The sequence below is a fragment of the Mixophyes fleayi genome, chromosome 4 (assembly GCF_038048845.1).
Source record: "Mixophyes fleayi isolate aMixFle1 chromosome 4, aMixFle1.hap1, whole genome shotgun sequence".
Classification (NCBI taxonomy): Eukaryota; Metazoa; Chordata; class Amphibia; order Anura; family Limnodynastidae; genus Mixophyes; species Mixophyes fleayi.
In genome coordinates, this window is record NC_134405.1 from 345,122,533 (window position 1) to 345,148,404 (window position 25,872).

Consider the following 25,872-nt stretch of genomic DNA (forward strand, 5'->3'; position numbering starts at 1 on the left):
TCTAGAGGGGTCCATAATATAATAATCTGCAGGATATATCACTATGTATCTGCCAGGAGGTAGATGGAACAGAGCAATGTTCTGCAGATCTCTAGAGAGGTCAGTAATGTAATAATCTGCAGAATATATCACTATGTATCTGTCAGGGGGTAGATGGAACAGAGCAATGTTCTGCAGATCTCTAGAGAGGTCAGTAATGTAATAATCTGCAGAATATATCACTATGTATCTGTCAGGGGGTAGATGGAACAGAGCAATGTTCTGCAGATCTCTAGAGAGGTCAGTAATATAATAATCTGCAGAATATATCACTATGTATCTGTCAGGGGGTAGATGGAACACAGCAATGTTCTGCAGATTAATAGAGGTCAGCAATGTAATAATCTGCAGACTATATCACTATGTATCTGTCAGGGGGTAGATGGGACAGAGCAATGTTCTGCAGATCTCGAGAGGTGGGTAATATAATAATCTGCAGAATATATCACTATGTACCTGTCAGAGGGTAGATGGGACAGAGCAATGTTCTGCAGATCTCTAGAGAGGTCAGTAATGTAATAGTCTGCAGAATATATCACTATGTACCTGTCAGAGGGTAGATGGGACAGAGCAATGTTCTGCAGATCTCTAGAGAGATCAGTAATGTAATAATCTGCAGAATATATCACTATGTACCTGTCAGAGGGTAGATGGGACAGAGCAATGTTCTGCAGATCTCTAGAGAGATCAGTAATGTAATAATCTGCAGAATATATCACTATGTACCTGTCAGAGGGTAGATGGGACAGAGCAATGTTCTGCAGATCTGTAGAGAGGTCAGTAATGTAATAATCTGCAGAATATATCACTATGTACCTGTCAGAGGGTAGATGGGACAGAGCAATGTTCTGCAGATCTCTAGAGAGATCAGTAATGTAATAATCTGCAGAATATATCACTATGTACCTGTCAGAGGGTAGATGGGACAGAGCAATGTTCTGCAGATCTCTAGAGAGATCAGTAATGTAATAATCTGCAAATGATACAAAAGAAGAAGCAGGATGTGTATGAACGATTGAACCCCTGGGTACGTGCAGCCTCTATGTGTGATCCACTCCATCCTGGTACATTTATCATTGCTTAGTGGTAACGTTTAGTAAATTGTATCTTTATTGATGAAGTAAAACTTGTAATAACACATTCAGGTATTGGAAACAACATCAATAATCCTCACAAGTATCTGACTGATACATAATAACCACAGTGCAGATGAGTGTTTCATAGATAAGGGGAGAATTGTGAATCTTCCACCAGATTTAAAGGAGTCCAACACTGACCTGCAGCTCCAGCTGGAGCCCGATACGCTCAGACATCTTACAAGGATGGATAGGACATGACGTTGTGTCTACCACAGAGAGTCCGTCGGAGTAACATTTACACAAATCCTGGTAACGTTTCATATAGGTTATCATTTAGCTATAGATTGTAGGGGTGCTATGTTTGGGCTCTTGTGGTGCGGTGTCCCCACTTACTTGAGACAATGGCTGATGTCTGATATGCAGGTTTTACTAATATTTGGATTCAGGGAGCGTCAATCTCTCCTGTAAGACTGAGAAAGGGCAAATTCCCCTACAAAGCAGCCGGCGCTGTGCAGCCCAGTTGGAAATCATGATTCTGTCCCAATAGTTAGGGGTGTTAAGGTGGAGAAAATACATTTTAGGGTTCTAAGTTTAGCCCGGTAATGAACATTAGAACCAATAGTGGGATGGGGCAGCGAAGACATTTTCTAAAGCCAAAGCCGTATAAGCGTCAGAGTCCGCGATGTTCCTCAATAACGACCCATTGCTAAGAGGAATTTGACCGAGTCCACATTCTGACATCATAATAACTGCAGCCCTCCTATGTGCTGATATTCTAAGTGTCAGCAAATCCCCCCAAGGTCACATACTATTATCTGTAGTAGTGATAATGGTTTTGGTAGGGGATTCATTTTGACCCTATTAATCCTCTAAGCAACTTTTGCAGCTTGTGATCTCGGTGCAGGATGCCACCCGGCCTCTTCCTCCCGCTGGCTGACGAAGGTGGTCTGTCCCTGACCACTGTTGTCATATATGGTGAGTCAATGCCCACTCGGGTACACTCGCTTCCTTTCTTGACTCCACCTCTGGCTGGGTCAGGCGTGTGATGTGTTATCGGGTTGGCTGTTGTGGGCCATGTAGTGCCCAGTTGGCATTGGCGCCCCTAGGGCCGGTGGTTTTCCTATCTGGTAGTGTGCGGTGTTCTAGGAGCTGATGACCAAGCACAGACTGTTCTTCCATCTGTTGTAGTGGACACAGCCTCTGGGTATGTCGGTGGTTCATGCAATCATCTACTTCACCACTTCCTTTGCAAGATGCTGATCGATTAAGTCTATATTATTAGTGCTCAGTCAGGAGATTAATCGATTGGCCCAGAAATATTCTTACTGACACGTAGCCCAGCAGCTTTCTGACGGGTCTTAGGTTGTAGTTCCATTGCGGAAAAATCTGCTCTAGGTTGAAACATGAAGGGGTCCTGGTACACTCACGGACCCCCCCTTTGTGTCGCTGTCCTTTCTTTTTCCCCTATATGTGTCTGTTTCTCTTTACCCATCTTATACCCATCCCCCAACCCCGTTACACGGATGACATCGGCAGTCTGTGAATTTATCGTCATCACATGACAACAAGGTTGAATTCAGTAAATGTTACATTCACTTTGTACCCCGACCTATTCACAGAGGGATCAGACACTGACAATATCTCCGACACATCCGAGGACCCCTGGAAATCAGAGAGGGTCTCTCTAGCTAGATATGTCCAAAACTGATCTCATTGTCTTCCATCCCTCCCACTGTGCTACTAACACTAACAGTAAATATACTGGTATTACAGTCATCCACTCGGTGGGAGATCACAACATACAACACATTTATACAACTGAACTCTTTTGACTTCTAATATTTTATTGAAAAATAATAATAAATCAATATTCCACCAAGGTTTGTTCGTACCATGATAGAAAGCCAAATACATAGTAAGAAATAACTACAACACAATACAGTGATGCTCAGGCAGTTCATTATGGGTGTCATTACAAAGTACAGCCACTGGGGGGCAGAAGTGCTTTATTCTCTGGCTGTAGGCTGATGGGGGTTATCCCAGGCAAAGCACAGACTGGAATGGACATCTCTCATATTCCGGCTCGTTGGCCATGAACAGATATCTACTGTAATAATCAGCGACGCAGCGTTTATCTCGCTAGTATTCATCTGAATAATACCAGACGGCGGAGGATACAATGACTGAACTAGACAAGATATAGTATTGTCCCTGTGCACGGCGTCACGTACCGCAGGAAGGGGGGAAACAATAGAATAAGCTGCAGCGCGGCGTCTGCTCGCGGCAACGGAACTACGCAGTTAGTTTGTAAATAGGTTTTATTGTTAGAAGGTGCTTTTTATATATATATATAAAAAAATTCTGTCGCTAATGAAACCCACATTTCTTCACCATGATCCCTAGATATTTACAGTAATCATGCGTCTAAAAAACAAAGCTACAATTAAATTTCAGAATACAAAAATATATTACAAATCTGCGGTATTTACAGGGGCGGCACAAACAGCTCCGACATTGGACAGGACCAGTGAATAACAGCAACTTGTTTCCTCTTTGATTTCAGAGTAAAGAAAAATAGTCACTTTGGTGCATAAAACATCTGTTTCTATAGGTGATAAGATAGATGAGAAAGGGAGAGAAGACATTTGATTTTCCAATGAATATTGGGGAACAGGCTCAGTCCTGCTCAGGGACTGGGCGACCGTGTTTAGTGCATGTTCAGAGGGGGACGCGCAGCGTGGGATTTATACGGTCATCGCGGCACAAACTACGTCAAACAAACAGCAGTCAGCATGCACAGGCCGGGGACCTGTCTCACTAATTAGGCAAGAAGCGGACATTATACTCCACGACACACGTGTTTAACACTAAGCGTACACGGCAATCACACACTGGCTGGACGAGGATCGCGCTAATGTGCAATTTTCACTCTAAATAGTTGTCAGTGGCTGCAGACTTGGTGCTCTCTGGCGCCATCTGCTGGTATCTTCTCTGGTGACGCTTCTGGGGCTCTGAAACTGAATGGGACAACGGGGATATCTCAGTACAGCACATAACCCAGCTGTAGATTACAGCACATTGTACACTAATAGGGATTTAGAGACTAAGCCATTTCATTCCTCGCTTCTCTCTCTCCTATGTTGCTCCAGTTGTTGTGGAACTACAAGTCCCAGAATTCTCTGTCCGCAGCATTTTGATACTTGTAGCTCCACAGCGCCTGGTTTGGTCGGATAATATATCGCCAACGATCCGATGGTGGCAAGTGATCCGTCATAAGGAACTAACAAGTATAAACGAAGAAATCCTTTATTCCGTCTCCTCGTCACCACTGGCATTGTACATAAATAAGAGGGGGGAGACATGGGCGGAGTCAGCCTGACACTACGGGAAGTATACATCCGGGGAATACTCACCAGAGTGTGATCTTAAGAGAAGTGATCTTTCAGGGACTCGTGTGTGATCCTTTTACTGGAGTTTCTGTACAGCAAGAAGATAAAAAAACACAAAGGTCAAAACACCACAACGTGGAATAAGATCCCCCCACCGGCAGAGCACACCGTCCGTAACCGCAGTATGAGCTACCTGTAAATGTTGGGGTCCAGGAGCAGGGCTGTGTCTTTCGGGAGTTTGGATAAATGGACGACCTTGGTTTTTAGCTGGTGGCGATCAGTCTCGTTCACCCACACATCCGGGAGGCTGCGGAGAGACAGTTCAGTCATATATCCATCTTCTGTGTATACTGCGTGTAACGTGTGGTACAGTGCTGCTATGACGACAGGTTCCCCAGACACGTAGAACCAGTAATCACCAACATGCCTGGAGACCAGTCTGTCACATGTTCTACTGTTGGGGCTTGTTCAGATGAGTGTTTTGTCAGAAAGCGCTTACGCCACCGTGGCTCAGTGGTTAGCACTTCTGCCTCACAGTACTGGGGTAATGAGTTCAATTCCCGACCATGACCTTATCTGTGAGGAGTTTGTATGTTCTCCCCGTGTTTGCGTGGGTTTCCTCCGGGTGCTCCGGTTTCCTCCACACTCAAAAAAACCAAACATACTAGAAGGTTAATTGGCTTCATTATATTGACCCTAGTATGTGTCTGTGTGTGTGTTAGGGAATGTAGACTGTAAGCCCCAATGGGGCAGAGATTAATGTGAGTTCTCTGAACAGCGCTGCGGAATTAGTGGCGCTATATAAATAGCTGCTGATGATGAACAGCAGCTGGAAGACACAAAGGATAGAAGTGTTCTTTGTGGATGAGCGTGCACGCGCAATTTCACAGCGTTTCAGACCAAAGCGACATTTATACTGTCACTGGCGTGAACAAGAGATGAACGTAAGTAAATGCTGACAAAACAGGCGTCTGAACAAACCGCAAGTCAGAATCTGCAGAGAGCGATTATTTCTTAAACATGATCATTATAACTGAACAGAATACAGGTATTACCCACAATACAACATACATAACATTATCCTCCACACATCTACTGTACGGATACTGCTGGAGCAGACTCTAGTGCAGCAGTGACTGGTGCACTACAACCCCCCCATCTGTACAGTCTGTAGGAATGAAGTGCTGGAAACTGATTATTATCCAGTCCAGGAAGGGGGCCATAGGCTTTTAAAAATTAAGAGAACCAGGCCAAGTAAGGTGTAAAATAAAATATAAAAACTCTTAGAGGGGTTTCAGAATTGTACAAATGATTGCTCAACGTGACTCCGGATGGCTAGAGGAACAATCTTCTGTTTTCTGCCATAGGATCTAATAAAGTCAGAACAACGTTGGAAAGAACAGGGGGCACTTAGTCAATAGCCCTCACACAGTACATCAATCGCTACAGTGATTCCTTACATATCTTCTGGTGTCCAATGCAGCAAGAGTTTAATCTTCCCAGAATCCTCCTTTCTCTTTGCAATGACCTAAAGAAACGAAGAAGCGTTAAAGTTTCCATGGCCAGGTCTTACGAGGAATAAACAGCTGCCCAGTATCTCCCGCATCACTTCCACCCTGTAAGCCAAGCGCAGACCTCACTCACTAATCTATATGCTTCTAAAAGCAACAGGGGGCATTTATGGAAGATGCGGCCAGAAAGGTGCTTCCGACATGGATTTGCTGCTCTATAATCACATCTTTCATAAAACACTCAAATATTGTTAACATCTCATCTTGCTGAACGTCAGAAGATACATTTCTGCCTCTAATGTCACGCTGGGGATGTACGTTCCCTCTCTGTACACAATGACACTCACCGTGCTGTGAAACACCACACTGTGCCCGTTCCCCAAAGACTCTATTTGGGCAGAGAGATTGAAGCAGATGGCGCGATGTCGTATGGCGTCCAGCGTCTGCGCATCAAAGAAATCGTGTGGTCTGGCTGCAAAAACACAGAGAAGTCAGAGGCTGGAACGAGAGAGAGGTCATTGGGGGAGAAGGAGAAGTGATCAGATACAGAGCAGAGATGTCACAACGCTACGTACCTGGGATTACGGTCTGACTGCGGCACAGATTATTGTCACTAACTATACACTGTGGCACATGTATAATGTTACATCTTACAAACAATGAAATCTGACCAAGTAGAAAACAATGCCCTAATGTGGGAGTTAACAATCAAAAATTACAAAGTAAAGTGTAAAAACAAACATCTAAAATAAACAAATGTCAAAGCTGTGAGGGAACAGAGAACTGCATCATATGTCTGTTAGAGGCCCTGACAGAGTACAAGCCAAGTAGGTGCACAGCCATAGGTTCATACTGACAGCAATGAGCGCAGGAGCCAAACTCACAGTTTTGTAGAGATCTGTATTGGTGCCGTCGTTTCATAGGTTGTCAGCGAGATTGATGTATTACGCAGCAAATAACTATTCTTACAGACTGCAGGACACTGGTTCCTCCAGCTGTATCCTCATTTATCACAATTATATGGAATGAAGGACACGGAGTATCAGAGATACCCCTCTCACGGGCAATGCAGGGGTGCAGAGCGCAGCAATGCGGTGTTAGGTGCAGTGAGCGCAGCGATCAGTATTACACGCAGCGTGGGCGCAGGTGCCCTGACTGGTAGTAACGCCCCTCATGTAGGGGAGCGCTCAGCTGCTGGAAACTTATTTGTGCAATAAAAACTTTTAGGAACAAACGTTGAATTTTCAAAAGCGAAATCTAAGAGAATAAAGAAATGCAACAAGATTGACATATTTCACTTTCATGTAACATTGAGGCAGGTAAACTGGACGACAATCAATAGAAAGCAGCAAAGATTTCCCCCCAAAACGCTAATAGCAGATTTATAATATATTCTGTGTTACTAGTTCATCCATCAGACAGCGTGTAATCCCCGGTATGACCAATGTTCCTGCTTCCCATTGGATGAATACAACCCAATCCCTGCGGCCACTACTCCTCGTGACCCGGGTCAGAGCGGACGCTGGACCTCAGCCTGCTGGATCTGTGGCAGAAGGTCAGGGATATATACGGCATTATCAGACCTTGGTGCACAGGGATGACACTGGAAGGGGTGTATGTGGCCTTTAACCAAGGCCTCAGCTCTTGTTTAATAGGAGCAGCTGGGGCATAAATCAGAGGAAAGGAGTCAAAGCAGGATAGAGCCGAGAGCCGCAGGTCCAGGGCTGGCCGACCACCTGTGGGTCTAGGATAAGGGAGGAAATATTTGGCTGCTGTGGACACTACCCCCTTACAGACACTACATGTTACTAACGTCCAGCTGAGGGTCCTAACCTGCCTGAATGAACGACTTGATGGAAATGACCCCTCACCGTAATACACAACGATCACTGTATATAAATACATCAAGCTGAGCTCCGTGTGGCCATCACAGGGCGCCCAGCTTGCGCTACATTGACATAACACACAGTATGTGAAGACAGAAGCTGTATCTACCTTTCAGCTGTACTGGGGTGGTAGAATAAGGAGAACTTCCCAGTGCAGCCGCTGATGACCAGAAAGACAGAGAAAGACGCACTAGTTATGGTCCGGAAGTAACAAGGCCTCTCGCTCGCCTAGAAACCAGAGCTGGAAGCCACTTACACAGTGAGCGTTTGCGTTTATTCTTCAGCTTTCGGCGTTTGTTCAGTCCGGCTTTGGATGGAGACTCCTCTTTGGACTTGGGGTGGCCGGACACTTTAGAAGAGTTTTGCTGACTGAAGTGAGTGGGCACATGACGGGCGAGACCTCCTTGAGAAGCGAAGCTGGCGTTGCAGCCTCCAACCACACACTGCAAAAACACAAGCGTCAGAAAAACACTGGGCTGAACCGCCAAATGTCAACACACGTGTGCAAGGGGAAGGGGGGGAGCGGCGGAGAGAAGAGGTGAGATGTCGGATACAACAAACTTGCGGCCCCTACTTCACAAATTACCTTGAAGGGTTTATCTCCACTGTGGGTTAACATGTGTCGCTGCAGCCAACTCTGGCTGGTGGAGGGCGTGTTATACACCTTGCACCCCTTCCAAAAGCAGACGAAGACCTACACAACAGACATCAGGATCAATCATTATACAAAACGACATTCACATGAGAAAGGCATAAATGATATATACTACGATTCTAAATATAATGTATCAGGGGGACAGGCTGATCAGCTGACATAACAAGTGACCACGCGCAGCACAAGTACCGATAGTCGGTGACTAGTACGGGAGCTGAGAACTCTGGGACTGATGTAATCCTACAAATTCCAGGGACCGGGTATTGTGGCTCCTGGTTACTATATATATATATATATAATACATTGTCTCGTACCCCTCCGCGCTGACCATCTACATGGATGGAGCGGATGTGATCTGCGAGGTCAGGGCTGGAGGAGAAGCAGGCTTGGCACTGGTCCCAGCAGCAGTTGTAGGAGATGCTTTTGCTGGATGATGTAGGGATCCCTTGTCCGTTCATCATGGCTGGAGTAGAGCGGCCGCTGGATATCGTACTGTCCACATCCATGAGTGTGCTGCTTATGCTGGAAACACAAACCCATTAGTCACTATGTAGCTGTACTGACAGTCACTATACAATGTAATACTGGACCCAGACGCACAACACTGTTATATAGTACATAGACTGCGTGTTATACACAATATAATAACCCAGCTGATCACGTGTTCAGGGACAAGGAGGGACGGGGCGGGCGTGAGGGGATTATCTATAGGTCTCACTCTTAGTAGTCAGATATTAAGGATGTCGCTGAATATCAGTTTGTCCTGAACCATTTCCTGAAGTTATTGGGAATCGATCATTTTATATCTGAAGTTCTAAATTAATTGAACTTAGCAAAAAAAATATGTTTTCGTTTTAATCAAAATGTACTCAGAACCAGCTGAATGGAGGGGCACAGTACATCGGAGACAAGCGGAAGGGGAACTACTAGATCCAGTATAGTGGAAGAGCTGTATACAACACAGGAAACGTGTTTCTCCTGCTGAGACCTGTAGTCCAACCCTTCTATAAATACACACACATCTCCTACCGCTCAGTGTTTGTGATTTTCCTTCACCCAAACCCAATGTAAACTACAAACACCTGGTTAAATAAATGTAATGGGGAGTCCAGCCTATTTAGCACCCCCCGATGTTCCAAGCTTCACCATAATTGTTTATTTGTAAAACTCTGCACCGCTGAGCAGGTCACACAACAGACAGAAGGTTATCACACAACAACGATATCAGACACCGGCAGATACAGGAAAGCAGCAGCTCAGAGTTCTAGCGTCAGTGGTTTCCCACTATACTGTAATATATTGTAAGTTCTACCAGGAGCAGGGGCTGCCTAACCTCTTTCCACATCTGCATTTATTCTGTCCTGGTATTCCCCCTGTATCACCCTACAAGACAACAGCAGTAAGAATATAACTGCAATGCTGGTTATACTGTAAAGAGGGTTGAAGGGTTCTGCTAATTTGAGAGATTGGTCAGTAAGCTGTGAGCATGTAGAAAGGACGTGATGTTAAATCTCTCTTCCTCTGTGTTCCCTTACACTAAATCACTGATGTATGGGCAGACAACACATTTCTGAAGGGTGATAAAGACGGCAGCCTCTGTGAGACACTCTGATCCGATCACAGCTCACCACAAAGTGAGAGCGGGGTCTTAAATTCTGGATACAGCAATGAGAGAGAGATGACCGGGCAGAGGATGGTCCAATTACAAGAGTAATACGCCCGGTATTTGTACATCCCTGTAGTGCTGCAATAACTATGCCGCTCACATTAGTACAAATTTTCACACTTCATGGCAGTTTTTAGATGGCGCACAGAATGTAGACGTTATGCAGATGAAATCCGCACGGAGCTGCCACTCCAATGTGCCAACTCCCTGAACAGCTGGAAGATCCCACAAGTAACGGCCCAATATAACCTCTGTAAGAGACAGTAACCCAGACCAAGCAGAGCTTAAAAAACAGGATTTATACTTACGATAAATCTTTTTCTTTGAGTCCATCTGGGGGACACTGCTTAACCGTGGGGGGGTTGAGTCGGGGGGAGGAGTCTGGCACCCAAAGAGTTAACTTTTTTCAGCTGACAGCATATCACCCCCGCCAATTCCCACATACCTCAGTTTGATTACCAAAGGCCCAGGATGATAGGCCAATCAACCAAGACACACCACTCAACAGAGGGGGGAGTGGAGATAAAAGAAAACAACGAAAAAACGGGGGGGGGGGGACTGCAGTGTCCCCCAGATGGACTCAGAGAAAAAGATTTATCGCAAGTATAAATCCCGTTTTCTCTTTCATCCATCTGGGGGACACTCCTTAACCATGGGGACTTACTAAAGCAATCCCTCTGAAGGGTGGGACCGCTCTGATCTCCTTGCACGTAGAACACTACGGCCAAAGGAGGCGTCCCCAGACGCAAATATATTAAATTGGTAGAATGTTGTAAAGGTATGGACCGAGGACCAGATGGCTGCTCTGCACCGCTGGTCCGCCGTGGCTCCATTACGAGCCGCCCAAGACGCCCCAACCGACCGGGTAGAATGGGCAACAATACGCTTCGGCACAGGGAGATTAATACGGACATAAGCCTCCCTGATAGTCAGGGTAAGCCATCTGGCAATAGTTTGCTTAGATGCTGGCCATCCCCGCTTGGAAAAGTCAAATAATACAAATAGAGAATCTGTCTTGCGTATCTTTGCAGATCTCTTAACCTATATACGTAATGCCCTCACTACGTCCAAATATTTATTTGTCTTTGTTCCAGGAGTCTGAGGCTCCTCTCTGAACACTGGAACAACTATATCCTGATTAATATGGAAACCTGAGACCAACTTAGGGGGAAAAGACGGAACGGTCCTTAAAACGACTCTCCTCATGAAAAACCAGATAAGGTTCTTTGCAGGATAAAGCTCCCAGCTCCGAGACCCTTCTGGCCGAGGCAATAGCAAGCAGGAAGACTGTCTTCCATGTCAAGAACCGCCACTCTGCTAAGAGTATAGGTTCAAAGGGAGGCTCCTGCAACATGCTAAGGACCAGATTAAGATCCCAAGGCTCCGCAGGATGCACGTAGGGCGGCTGGATGTGAAGCACTCCCTGTAGAAAGGTCTTAACATCCGGAAGCTCCGCCAGCCGCCTGTGGAAATACACTGACAAAGCAGATACTTGAACTTTTAAGGTTCCAAGTTTAAGCCCCGCCTCTAAACCACACTGTAAGAAGGCGAGAAATCTAGCCAGACCAAAGGTTTTAGAATTGTAAGACTTCTTGCACCACATATATATATATATATATATATATATATATATATATATATATATATATATATATATATATATATATATGCCAGATACGGTGGTAAATTCTGGCTGAAACCGGCTTCCTGGCATTCAGGAGAATGCCTATTACACCGCCCGAGAAACCTCTCGCTCTCCACAGACTGGATTCTAATGCTCTGCCATTAAATTCAGCTGGTTCAGCCTCTGACGCAAGAACTGTCCCAGGGTCAGCAGATCTCTTCACAGCCCTACTGGCAGTACCAGAAAGACTGGACGATCCTCCGGACTGACTCTCCACGGGACCCTGTGGGGCAGGTTTTACCTGCAGCCCCATGGCCTTGCTAGGACGTCCACTACCAGTGGATCCCTTGTTCTTGCGCAGAACTCTGGGACCTTCCTGCCTTTTGTTCGGTTTTTGTCCAGCAACCACCAGCTGAGGACTTACCTCCTCCACTGGTACCTCGAACACGGGAATGCTCTTATGGGGTGGAACGCTGCACAGGGTAAGGTCGCGAAAGATGTCACCATCTTTCCCAGCAGCTTCAAAGACCTGGCTACTGACAGGCTCTTGTTTGACAGGATCCTGCCTGTCCACTCCATCTAGGACCTCAACTTGTCCTGTGGAGACAACATTCTGCTGCGTACTAAGTCCCTCACTAGTCTCAAGAAACTCCTTCTTAGACAAGGGATTCTCTGTAACCCTTTCATACTCCAGAAGTTCGGTCATAGACTGAACGACCCGTCTGACCTTAGCACCCCGAATGGGTGCGACTAAAACCTTTCCCCTCACTGGAAATTCTAAGCCTGTATAGCTTCGTTTAAACTAAGCAAATCGACAGCCCTGAGCTGTTTCTGATTTGACAGAAGCCAGCGAGGTAACCAAAACTTGAGATGAGCTGGCCCCATGAATTCCATCACGATATCCTGGGCCTACTCGTCTACCGAGAACTCTGTCTACTGCTGGGCAAACCCAAGCAGCCGTCCTCCCACCCCACCCTCTGTAACCAGAGGCGGGTGGTAGTCATGCTGCTGGTCTCTCTCCGCGCCGCGGGGGCAAAGGATGACCTTCCCCTACGGGACTGTCTCCTGGATTCCACGGCCCCTGGATCGGTAGTCTGGCCTCTGCCAGACCCGCCCCCATAAGGAGGCTGTCTGAAAGAACTAAACCTAGGCCTAGCCCTAGGTCTTGGAGTATTTACAGGCAAGGAAGTCTTCTTGCCCCCTGAAGCCTGTAAGATCCAAGAGTCTAATTTTGAACCGAATAGCATCCCACCCGTATACAGGATGGATTCTAATGATCTCTTAGACTCTGAATCCGCATTCCAAGTCCTCAACCATAACGCCCTTCTAGCTACTACAGCTGTAGCTGAAATAGACGAAGCTATGGAGGCCGAATTATGGGCCGCTTCATATACATAGCCTGCTGCCTCCCTTAGCTGCATGGCCAGAGGCAGTAAATCTGAATCCTGCAAGGCAGACTCTAACTGCCCTGCCCAGACTTCCATGGCCCTAGCTACCCAGGTAGAGGACAATGCTGGCCTGAGGCTAGTACCGGCGGCCAAGAAGAACGACTTCAGCAGGGATTCTAATTTTTTTGTCAGTCGCGTCCTGTAAGGCCGCTGACCCGGGTACAGGTAGTGTAGTCTGACGAACCAATCTCGCCACAGGTGCATCCACCTTCGCCACCTGTTCCCAACGGGTCATATCCTCCTCATGAAGGGGATACAACACGCCAAACTTCCTTGGCATAGAGAACCTCTTATCTGGATATTTCCAAGAGGCCTCCACAATATCCCTCAACTCAGCTGAGGGAGGGAACCTGACCACCTGCTTAGAAGCTTTCTTAAAGAGAGAGCGGTCCAAGGACTTCGCCTCCTCTACTTCAATAAAGCCCAAGGTCTGACGAACTGCTTTTACCAGATCGTCCATACCCTGGTGCCTAGAGTTTCCTTCTGACTCTATAATGGACACATCTGAATCGTCCAACAATTCCCCCTCCTCCTCTGAGGAACCCTTAGAGTCTGACACGGACCACGGGGCTTTAGCTGGTCTATGTCTTTTAACACTACGTTTGTGTCTGGGGTTCTCCAGTAGATGGGTAAGCCGGTCCAGGCCTTTAGCCACCGCTGACTAACCCACCTCTCCTATCTGGGAAACCCTTGGGAGGGTTGGGGAGGGATTTAAACCGACCCCTGGGGAAAATGACTCATCTGTTAGTCTTACTGTTATACCCTGAGAAGCCACAGATGTAGATGGGATCTCAACTGGTTTAGATAACAGATTTACAAGGGTATTAACTCCCTGTGTTAAGGCAGCCGCCCACTCAGGAGGATCTACCGTTATGGCGGAGGTGTCTATAGGCTGTTTCACAGGAGCCACTGTGCAGGCTCAGGGGGGGATCCAGCCGTTCACCTGTTAATTTAACATTACATTTTGAACAGACATTATGTTTGGTACGTGTTGTTTTGCTTTTATCTGCCATCACAAGATAAGCTAAAAACTGAATCACGTTTCAAAATTCACAAACACTTCTCCAAATTATCAGGAAATACAGATTAGGTTATTTAACATATCATAGTATTTCTGATTTAAATAAGACAGGCTTGGAGAACTTTATAGTTTTCTTATAAACAACAGTTCTCTCAACACATCATTGTCTTATAATATACATGTCTACACATGCACATACATACACACAGAAGAAATAAAAGTGATACTCAGCGGGAAAGATATGTGTCAACAGTGCACTTCTCTTCAAATGACTGCTGCAACTGCCCTCCTTTTGAACCTTGGCGCCAAAAGGGATCTTCCGCGCGCTCACTCAGCAGAGGGGAAGGGGGGGGAAGCGGTGTTCCTCAAACACATTCCCCTTCCACTGGCTCTCCTTCTGTGTTATTTTCTTTAACAGCGTTTTGCCCTTTCTGTATCTTAGGGGAAAACCTGTTAGAATGTGTTCCCCGCTAGCGCTATCATTAGCGCGCCATCCTCAAGAATTCACTGCCATCCCACGGGAGGAGGAACTTGGTATACTCCAGCTGGCTTCCGGGGAACCTCAGCAGTAAAGGCGCTTTCTGCCTAATGGCAGCGCCCATCCTGCATCAGCGGGGAGAGTCTCTTGCCGACTGCTTCCCGCTGTGAGAAGCGTTTCATCCCTCTCTGTCAGCGGGGCCGCCCCCCCGACAGGCGCTTCTCCCACGAGTCAGCTCCATTGTGCACGGAGCCTCTCGCCGCTATCAAAAGAAAAAAACTGCCAAAGAAAAGGATAAAACCTATTACCAGTGAACCCTGTTCACTGTCTCTCTTGGAGCTCTTCAGGTGCGACCTTCTTCCAAGGGCACCCAATTCAAACTGAGGTATGTGGGGAATTGGCGAGGGTGATATGGTCAGCTGAAAAAAGTTAACTCTTTGGGTGCCAGACTCCTCCCCCCGACTCAAGCCCCCATGGTTAAGCAGGGTCCCCCAGATGGATGTAAAACAAAAAAAACCAAAAAACAACTTAACTGGAAAATAAATGTGTGCAAATTAAATATGTTCAACTAAACCTCCCCAATGTCACTGTAATCAGGGGAAAGCCCTACATCACCATATTGCTGTACTTCTTCCACCCCCTCGCACACATGACTCCACCCACTCTGACACCCAGGGTATATTAGGGCTCTACAGCCTTATGTGGTAACCAAACATCTGAATTTATTATCCATACCCACATAGGACCACACAGATCTCTGCGTGTCCCCCATATGTTGATGGCACAGGTCTGACACCTCCATAGATGACCTATTTTAGGTCTCTTGTTTGAGAAGATGTATTGCATTTTATTACCACTATTTGTTAAGTCTGGAAATAACGGATCTATGATGGTTTTTCTGCTCAGACAGAACTCCACCTAAATGGTCTTGTTTCACTTAATAAAACAAACTCCTCCAACCAACCCGCGTGTTTGGGATCCAAGCAATACCGAGATAGCACAGCTAAGAATAGGGGAGTAGAACTTGGCACTTAGATGGACCTAGATCACATTATCAATAATACATGTCCTATTAATGGCTCAAAACAAGGCAAGAATACCAAATAGAAATGTGAAAGCAGCTTTGAGAGTTATGTTTTAAAGTAGTACCCCGTCTCCACAAGCTGACGCAGCGTGGGCTGCCCCGGATGTCCTTTATAAGTGTCATCACTGACTCACAGTGATGAGGTGCCATCCCATCACAATATATGTAGATATTCTCACCAGCAGGAGGACACAGAATCCTTCACCATGTATCTGCCCAAGTCACAGCTGATTACTATCATGTGCTTTGTATTTATGGTCTATATTATCTGACTTGATCTATGTCTGCCCATTGCACCAACACATGGGATCATATAACATCCACTGTGTAGCAGGAAAGCACCTACTTCTCCCTCATCCAGGGTAACTGAGAACAACCTCTCCAGGGGATTCTTGTAAGAAACGATAACAAGCATCTGCAGCAACAGAGTGTCCTCTCTGGATATTGTCACTAGTGTACTTGGTGCAAATATATAAATATAAAATGATTAGTCAATATTGCTGTATTTATGCAGAGACTGAGCATTACGCTCTTCTGCTTTCTAACAAACACATAGAAAGATGGGATAGAGGATGAGTGAGGAATCGGCATGAAGAGATTGACCATACAGGCGACTCCTAAAGCTCACGAGGAAACATGATGCCAAGGAATCAATATTAAATCCAACCGGTTAAATCAGATCAATCCCTTCAGTGTTCTCCCCAGAAAATGTTGCCAGCCAGGTGAGGGCAGTCTAATACTTTGTAATAATAATGAAAAATATTGGTGGTTAATGCCCACACCTGCCAGGACTGGTGGTCAGTGGTCTAACACTGCTGGCTGTAGTGCTCATATAGGGCCTGTTACATGTTTGGTTTTTACAGCCAGGTGACAAGTAAACACAGCCGGGTGTAGCATCTTGGAATAGGTGCTGGGGAGAACACTGCACTTACATTGGCAGAATGAAACTTTGGTGCAGCCACATCTCTGTGCCAGCCCAGTACACTGGCAAAATGTCGATCTCGCGTAATACTTTTAATTGATTGGGTATTTGTATCTGGGTCAGGATGGGACTATTGTGCCAGACTGCAGGGGCTAACAGATTGTGCTATAGGGCAGAACACAGGACAGCCGAGGGAAGGATTAGAGTGTTAGCTCTTCTCTCAATGTCTCACAAGTTGGATCTCTGGTTATCACTGCTGCCACACAGAAATGTGGGTTCTACCTATCTGACCTTTCTATGTCCTCCCTGCTGGGTTTCCAAAAGCATACTGGTAGGTTATTTACACCGTTGGCTTCACTGGGGCAGAGACTGCCTGATTAAACAGTCTCTGTATAGCACCAAGTATATAATGGTTAATAAATATTTATTAATAGTAGTCACTACTGCTCTAAAGTAGCACTTAAGGAAGTATAGATGTTATATATACATTGAGCTTTATGCTCCTTCTATATAGTCTTACACACTGATGCTGGTAATCCATCCCTCTTCCCTATCACCAGTCCAGGTTGCTATGGTTATCTGTTATGTGAATTGGTCTTACACCAGCCATAGACCACACCAGTTGCATCACTCCTGCACCAGTTGCAGAAGACCAATTAGCTACAAAAACCTCATTCAGCAGTTCTAATCTATCATTTACTAGAATACAATCTGATGGATACACTAACAAACAAGTGAATTAGTTGTGCACATTGAAGCTTTGTTTTACAGCTGTAGCTGTGGAGCTATTTCAATAATGTAATATAGAAATCGAAGGACAGAATACAACACATGCAGATCTTTGTACTGTTAATATTTACACCCCGACACAAAGTGCCCCAGTATGCATCAGTTACCCACATGAACCCGACCTTGTCATCTGCACATAATATCCCCCCCCCCCCCACCAAACTAGGGCACAGGGCACTACCCCCCCTCTACCAAACTAGGGCACAGGGTGCTACCCCCCTCTACCAAACTAGGGCACAGGGCGCTACCCCCCCTCTACCAAACTAGGACACAGGGCGCTACCCACCCCCCCAACCAAACTTGGACACAGGGCGCTACCCACCCCCCCCCAACCAAACTAGGACACAGGGCGCTACCCACCCCCCCAACCAAACTAGGGCACAGGGCGCTACCCCCCCCCCCCCCCCAACCAAACTAGGACACAGGGCGCTACCCACCCCCCCAACCAAACTAGGGCACAGGGCGCTACTCTCCCCAAAAAAACAAACTAATGCACGGGATGCTACTCTACCCCTCTAGTAAATTAGGGAACAGGGCGCTACTCCCCCACCAAATCTCTGCTTAATCAGCTCCTCCCAACAGAACTATGATACAATCTGCTCCCTCCCCCGTATTATTATTTCTCCCATAACACTGATATATAATCTCTGCCCCCAGACATTACATAAGCCCCGCCCACCAGGCGCCCTAGAGCCCCCGCCCACCAAGCGCCCTGGAGCCCCCGCCCACCAAGCGCCCTGGAGCCCCCGCCCACCAGGCGCCCTGGAGCCCCCGCCCACCAGGCGCCCTGGACTCCCCGCCCACCAGGCGCCCTAGGCCCCGCCCCTCACCTGTCCTCGGAGTCCATGCGGCTCAGCGGTTCCCCCTCAGAGGACCCCTCCAGACTGGCTCTCCGGCCGGACTTGCTGGAGCTGCAGTAACCGTCATCCCCGGCGGAGCTGCTGGCCGCCCCGCTGCCCGGGCTGGGCCCGTCCTCCTGCCGGCTCTTCCCCCCATCCCCGTCCAGGCTGCTCCCGGCCGGACTGTCCGAGCGCTCCGACACCCCGCTGCTCTCCTCGTCCTCCGCCTCGTCGTCAGCCTCTTCCTCCGCCTCCTCAGCGCGAGGCTCCGGGTCTGCGGCCTGAGCGGGGCTGGGGCTCCCGGCAGCGGACGGCTGAGGGTCGGGGCTAGCGGCGGCCATGTCTGTCTGCTGGTGACGTCACTGGAGGGAGGGCGGGGCCTGAGCCGAGGGGAGCACGCGCTACAGAGAGCGGGAGGGGTCAGGAGGCGCGGCGCCGCGAAGCGCGTCTTATCAGTGACGTCATTCTCTGTAGCTACGGGGCGCGGGAGGGGGACAGGATACCGCAGAACGCGCATCACTATCAGCCTGTGGTTTGGTGGGAGCCCCTCAGGCCTGAAGCAGCCGTCACAGAGAGATGATGATATTATTATATTCTGCTGGGATTACAATGACTATATAGTTATTATTAATAAGAGCCCTCTCTCCTGTCAGACAAGTGGTAATATGTCCTCAGTCTGCTCTATCACTGGGACTGAGTAATAATCAGAGTTCTATCTCTTCCCCAGAAACAATAAGTAACATCAGCTGATACATTCTCCATACAGGGACAATAATGGGCATCATTATATGGATGACAGATTCCAGCATGTCATTTTTGATGGAGCTACTTAATAATAAATGATTGTTTTGGAATAAAAGGACCAAGTGGGCTCCTTATTCTGACTTGACGTGAAGTCGTCATCTTCATACAGGGAGCAGCAGTCATTCATTTCCTTACATTTATAGGTTTTAGCAGCTGCTGGGAATGTAAAAGGCTTCGTTTTATTCTTATTGCTGTAAGGCTGCCTATTGCCGTCAGCCTAAAGCTGGGTTCACACTACAGGGTTTTTGTCCAATAATCGGCTCAATCAGCCGACATACGACCGCTCGTTCAAAAGTGGGGTCAGTGTGTGCAGTGACACGATGGTCAAAAGTCTCCCCAAATGGACGATTGTCGCCTCATCTGGTTGGTCGTACTGTTTAATATTTTCGTTCCAATCTCGTTTCCGTTGTGTAGTGCGTATAACCTTCAGACCGATCCACGAAATCCTCCGATACTTCCTCGACCTGGGGGGCGTGTATGTAAATATGTCATGCCTGTACCAGTCCCACGTGGTGCGGTATCCGCACATCACAGACTTGTGCTATTACACTTCGCATCTATGTTGGGAACCTATTCATATTTACCCTTTATAAACCTTTATTACAGTAACTAATATTTGTAAAATACCCAGAATAAACCACAGTGTTAATGCAACAGTTTTATTGCAAGAAAAAAAAAAAAAAAGTACAAAATTATTTATTGCAGAATATGACAAGTGGAAAAAAATAGTATTACCCTTTAAAGGTGCCAGTGCAAGTGAATATGGGAGAACTATTATTTGTGATTCTCTCCATGGTAGAAGACACTATTGGGATAATCTTTGGGTCATCTTAAGACCAGACAGTAAAGAATATTTGCACCAGATGTAATAAGGTCGGCTATTCTCTGTTCCCAGCATAACCAAACAACAAGCAGTGAGCTGTGGCGGATCTAGGTTCTCCCGTTTCCTCTTCCTCCATGCCAGGAGACACACTCTGCTGATTCTGAGGTTGTTACAAGTCTGCAATGTTCTGCAAAGGTGTGAAGGGAATTCCATTGTGTCAATTCACTTAGTTTTGATGTTGGTTTGTACTTTCTCTGTTCATAATGTAGCTATGAATTTGACCAAATGGTCTTCCAGGTTGCTCTGGGTATACTTCCATTTTACTCTTGCCCAATGATACAATCTCTATCATGTTGCTAAATTATACTTAGTTGATGCTTACTCTTTTGAGTCCTTTCTGGCAAGACAAAATATTTGGGTCTGTTTAATTGTTGTGTTCTAATATATTGTAATGGCTTTTACTAGGGTCAGCGTGTACAAGGCCTCTTTCTTAGGATTGGGTCAGAAGAAGGAAAGGACCAGCTCTTGATTGGTTTGAACTTTTGAAATAACTTTGGACAAAAACTGGGGACTGGATTAATTAAGTCCACTTTTCTTGATCCTGTCCTGTATACATTTCTCAGGGTCATTGTCCCAGACACAAAAAGTTCTAAATGGACATGCATTTGCTACTGCTGACGTCAACTATAAAATATAGTTTCTGTGATCTTCTGTCAAACCTCCTTATCCATCGCATCCTCCAAAGGGACTGTGGTTATCTTAACCTTGCTACAGTAGCATTTATTTTGGGCGGAGTGTCCCAGACTCATCTCCTCGACTGCAAAACACGAGGTTTTTTTTTTTAAAATTCACTGTAAAATCCATTTCTCTTAGTTCATTGACGGTCACTGTGACAATAGGGTATAGTACGTGGTACTAAAGTCAGTGGCACTTCAATCTGAAATTGTCTAGAGGACAGCTCCACCCCCAACTATGCCCCCGAGAGAGGAACCATACTCAGTGTTTTTAAATAACAAAGCCCAGGTGTACCTTGCGGAAGGATCCCTGAACTTTGTGCAGAAAATAGGGACCTTAAAGCTCAGGTGGAATGTCCTAAGATTATCTCGGGCTGACTCAAACGATGAACCAGAAGGGCAAACATGTCCCCGTTAAGGGACCATTCTCCTGGATGGACTCTGTTGCAGATGAGGTAATCTGCCTCCTAGTTTTCCTCCCCCTGAGATGAAAATGGGCGATATCCCAGGAACATGGCCATAATGCTGCAGGTTCCCCCGGTGGCTCAGGCTACCGCTGTCGCATTGTCCAACTGGACTTTCAAGGGCTTGAGAGCCATAATCCTCCGAGCATATACAAGTGCCCTGTAGATCGCCCAGAGCTCCAGCACGTTGATAGGCAGCAGTGCCTTCTGGGCCCAAAGACCCTGGAGAACACCAACGACTGTGCCCGGCCCAGACAAGCTGGCATCTGTAGCAAGGACCAACCCTTGGTGAGATGTGACCAGTTTAACCACCAAATGAGGGACTGACAAATGGTCGCGGACAACCATTAGAACTGCTTGTCCAAGTGGAGGTTTTGAGCACTTCCAGAGAAGCTACTTTTGGAACGGCCGAGATTGAAACTGGGTGAAATGTATAGATTCAAAGACTGATAACCATGGTTTGCAGCAGCAGCAGCTTCATGCAGCAGGAATGGGACTTCCTCTCCTGGCAGAACAGAGAGAACCTTGTCCTCCAGGAAATGTACAAGATCGATCACATAACCCTAAGTGACAATCCCATGAACATTGACATTGATCCTGAAACTGCATGAGACACAGTGGTTTGGAGTTGCGTCATACAGATACTGTGACATCAAGGAGGAAGAGAACATTAAGATTTATTGCAACAGATGTTCAATTACATTATTTTGTGTTCCGTGCCTGACTCTCCAAACATGGTAGTAACCAATCAGGTCTGATTTGCATTATCGTTACACTCGCACCCTCTGTGTGTTCAACCTTCCACATATACAGCCTCCTGGAGGTAAAGGCCCCATGGTGTCACAATTGTGTTAATACCCTATATAAGTCCCCACTCAAGTTGTGCCTGACTTTCCGTCTCCCTATTTTAATTTTGAGTTGTCACAATTATAATACAATTTGAAATACTGTGATAGTGTGCGTCGACCCATTTTAATATCTTTTTCGGTTCTGAATTGTATGATATATCTAAGACTGTCCAGTCCTTGTTCTGTTTAGTAATCTAATTTGGAGCAATTCCTCCTAACTCACATGGACTGCTCTACGGGTATATTGTAAATTAATTTGAGTGCTGGCTGCTTGATGACAGTATGAACTATTTATATCCAGCATTTTATGAAAAGTCTTAGTTTCAATCCTGCCATGATATCTAATCCAGAGATTACTCATTTTGCTGTATTGGGTTATGGATTTAATTTGATGAGGATTATACTTAAGAGTCATTCAGTGCCTTCACTCCCTCCCCAAGTGAAAAGAACATTTTCAATTTACCTTTACCAGACAAACAAATTTCTATCATATCCAGCATGAACTTTTACAGCAATTTGTGCTACAGTAGCATTTCTGTAGGATTGGACCAGATGGGCTAGCCATCGTTCACCACACGCATCAATGAGCCTTTGGTCTATGATTAGGATTTGTATGGCGACACAGTACTCCGCAGCGCCGATTGCCCATTGCCATTTCATAGGCGATTGTTCCTTCGACCACTGTTGGTAGGTACTAACCACGCCATACCGGGAACACCCCACAAGACCGGCCATTTTGGACATACTCTGACCCAGACGTTTAGCCATCACAATTTGGCCCTTGTCAAAGTCGCTCAGATCCTTACGCATGGCCAATTTTCCTGCTCACTGCAAACTTCAAGAACTGTCTGTTCACTAGTCCTTAATATATCCCACCTGACCAATTATTATAATTTTATGACCTCCGGTTAAGACCTAAATGGTTTGAACATCCGATGTAATGTTTGTTTTCCTTTATCTATTCTGGGCAGTTCTAGTTTTCACTGTGAGAATAATGCATCCATAAGTATAAAAGCGACATTGTTCTATCTAAAACTTGCTTCCAACAGGACATGAAGGATGAGTTGGTAGAATGAATGGAACATTACTGCGCCTGTGTATGCTGCCAACACGGGTTTCCTTAGCCATAGCTACTATGAAGCAGCTGTTCTGGTAGCGTTGTACAGGAACCGGGGTCTGGTGGATGAGGAGTATGGTGTGGTATGCGGATCCAGCCGGGAATAGTGTTCACAATGCAGGAGTAAAACATAACGCGTTTCACCACTATTCTCTGACTTCCTCATTGGCTTCATTTAAAAGAATCAAAAGAACCCGCTGAGGAAGACACAGAACAGTGACAAAGTGAATTATGATGTTCACATGGTTGTGCCAAGTAACAAATGTATCAGTGATATTACTCATGATTTATAATACAGCAAATACTGATTTATGACCCATTTACAGTGTAGCAGAAATTCAGATTATACAACATTCATCCACAATACATAGAGAAAGTCTTACCAGTAATTACCAGTTATAGTCATGGGTGAGATTACTCCTTGTGCTTTATCATCACTGTATATTTATATTTTCCAGAATTTAATTCAGGAAATTCAAGACCCACAGATTACTTCACAAAACAACTATTTCTTTCTTGTCTCATTAACGCTTCTGGTCTCTTTCTGTATATGAGAATACGTTATCCATACACACACACACACACATATTATATATATACACATACATATATATACACATACATATATATATACACATACATATATATATACACATACATATATATATACACATACATATATATATACACATACATATATATATACACATACATATATATACACATACATATATATACACATACATATATATACACATACATATACATACACATACATATACATACACATATATACATACATACATATACACACACATATACACACACACACATATATATACATATACACACACCGTATTTTCCGCACTATAAGGCGCACCTAAGAGCCTTAAATTTTCTCAAAAAACGGCCGTGCGCCTAATAATCCGGTGCACCTTATGTGTGCACCGAGTTCCAAAATCTCTTAAAATGTTGTTGTGCGACTTTGGTAAGCGCTCCGCTTGATTGACTGTCGGACCATTTCCGGCCGACACAGGGACGTAATACGTACTCTACGTACGCTGGCTTGTCTAAGGGCCCCCGAAAATGGCACCAGTGAAGAGACGTGCCTACAAGGCACAATTCAAACTACAGGCCATCAGTTACGCGGTTGTAAATGGGAATAGAGCAGCTGCGAAAGAATTCAACATAAATGAATCTATGGTTCAGAAGTGGAGGAAGCAAGAAAATGAACTGGGCCAAGTTAAGAAGACGAAACAGAGTTTCCGCGGGAACAAAGCGAGGTGGCCAGTTAGAAGACCAACTTGAGCAATGGATTATTGAACAAAGAACAGCCGGGAGAAGCGTCTCTACAGTCACCATTCGACTGAAGGCAACAACGATAGCACAAGACATGAAGATCGAACACTTTCAAGGAGGTTCGTCTTGGTGCTTTCGTTTTATGAAAAGGCGTCATCTCTCCATCCACGCAAGGACAACCGTGGCACAGCAACTGCCAGCGGATTACAAAGAACAGCTGGCCATCTTCCGCACCTACTGCAGTAACAAGATTACCGACAAAAAGATCCAGCCCAACCACATCACCAACATGGACGAGGTCCCCCTCACTTTTGACATCCCCATGAACCATACTGTGGAGAAAAAGGGGACCAGCACGGTATTGATACGCACCACGGGGCATGAGAAGTCGGCTTTCACTGTTGTTCTTGGTTGCCACGGTAATGGACAGCAACTACCACCTATGGTCATTTTTAAGAGGAAGACGCTGCCAAAAGAAGTTTCCAGCCGGAGTCATCGTTAAGGCCAATCAAATGAGAGAGTGTCTGAGAGAGGTGTATGTAAAGAGACCGGATGGTTTTTTCCACACATCACCGTCCCCGTTGATCTGCGACTCCATGCGCGCCCATCTCACCGCTACTGTGAAAAGCCAAGTGAAGCAAATGAATTCGGAGCTTGCCATCATTCCGGGAGGATTAACAAAAGAACCTCAACCTCTGGACATTGGTGTAAACCAGGCGTTCAAAGTGAAGTTGCGAGTGGCGTGGGAGCGATGGATGACAGACGGTGAACACACCTTTACTAAGACTGGGAGGCAGCGCCGGGCGAGTTACACCACCATATGTGAATGGATTGTGGATGCCTGGGCTAAGGTATCTGCCTTAATTGTTGTCCGAGCTTTCGCCAAAAGCCGCCATCATTGCTGAACAGCCACCTGACAACGAGACTGACTCCGACAATGATGAGAGGGAACTCGGCATGTTTGATGGCGAAATTGTTCAATTCAGACACAGAAGATGAGGACTTTGATGGATTTGTGGGAGAAGATTGATTAAAAAATAATGTGAGTGTATTGTTAATAAAGTTCATCTCACTCACTGTATCGCCTCTGTTACCTTTTTTTTTTTTGTAGAGTGTAGAATTTTGTATGTTTTAGCATGCGCCATATAATACGGTGCACCTTATGTATGTGTTAAGTACAGAAAAAGACCCCGTAATTGAGACTGCGCCTTATAATCCGATGCACCTTATAGTGCGGAAAATATGGTATATTATATATATATATATTCTATATACACACACACTGGGATGGCCGCCTATTAGTGTATAACTTCCAAGTAATGTTCACAATGTGTACCAAATACACAAAGAAAC

At 45.8% G+C, this 25,872-nt stretch overlaps 1 protein-coding gene across 3 annotated transcripts; it reads right to left on the minus strand.

Annotated features, from left to right (window-relative positions):
• Nucleotides 1–2,941: 2,941 nt before the first annotated feature.
• AEBP2 (AE binding protein 2) lies at nucleotides 2,942–18,821 on the minus strand. Of its 3 annotated transcripts, XM_075210813.1 has the most exons (10): nucleotides 18,422–18,816; nucleotides 8,874–9,081; nucleotides 8,491–8,598; nucleotides 8,161–8,347; nucleotides 8,014–8,064; nucleotides 6,366–6,490; nucleotides 5,968–6,035; nucleotides 4,701–4,814; nucleotides 4,532–4,595; nucleotides 2,942–4,135 (listed from the first exon to the last, which is right to left on the minus strand). In XM_075210813.1, the coding sequence occupies exons 1-9, from the start codon at nucleotides 18,769–18,771 to the stop codon at nucleotides 4,544–4,546; spliced, it is 1,263 nt and encodes a 420-aa protein (XP_075066914.1). In that variant the 5' UTR covers nucleotides 18,772–18,816; the 3' UTR covers nucleotides 2,942–4,135; nucleotides 4,532–4,543. The 3 variants fall into 3 exon arrangements, with proteins under 3 accessions (XP_075066914.1, XP_075066916.1, XP_075066917.1); XM_075210815.1 differs by lacking the exon at nucleotides 8,014–8,064; XM_075210816.1 differs by lacking the exons at nucleotides 2,942–4,135; nucleotides 4,532–4,595; nucleotides 4,701–4,814; nucleotides 5,968–6,035 and having other exon boundaries at nucleotides 6,378–7,275; nucleotides 18,422–18,821.
• Between the last annotated feature and the right edge of the window lie 7,051 nt (nucleotides 18,822–25,872).

Bases quoted from the DNA above. Each gene is read 5' to 3' on its own strand.
- AEBP2 (XM_075210813.1), bottom strand. From the start codon at position 18,771: ATGGCCGCCGCTAGCCCCGACCCTCAGCCGTCCGCTGCCGGGAGCCCC. The intron at 9,082-18,421 runs GTGAGGGGCGGG...TTGTGTTTCCAG, and splicing joins CGCATGGACTCCGAGGACAG to CATAAGCAGCACACTCATGG. The intron at 4,815-5,967 runs GTAAGGAATCAC...GTCTCTCCGCAG, and splicing joins CATTGGACACCAGAAGATAT to CCTCCCGGATGTGTGGGTGA.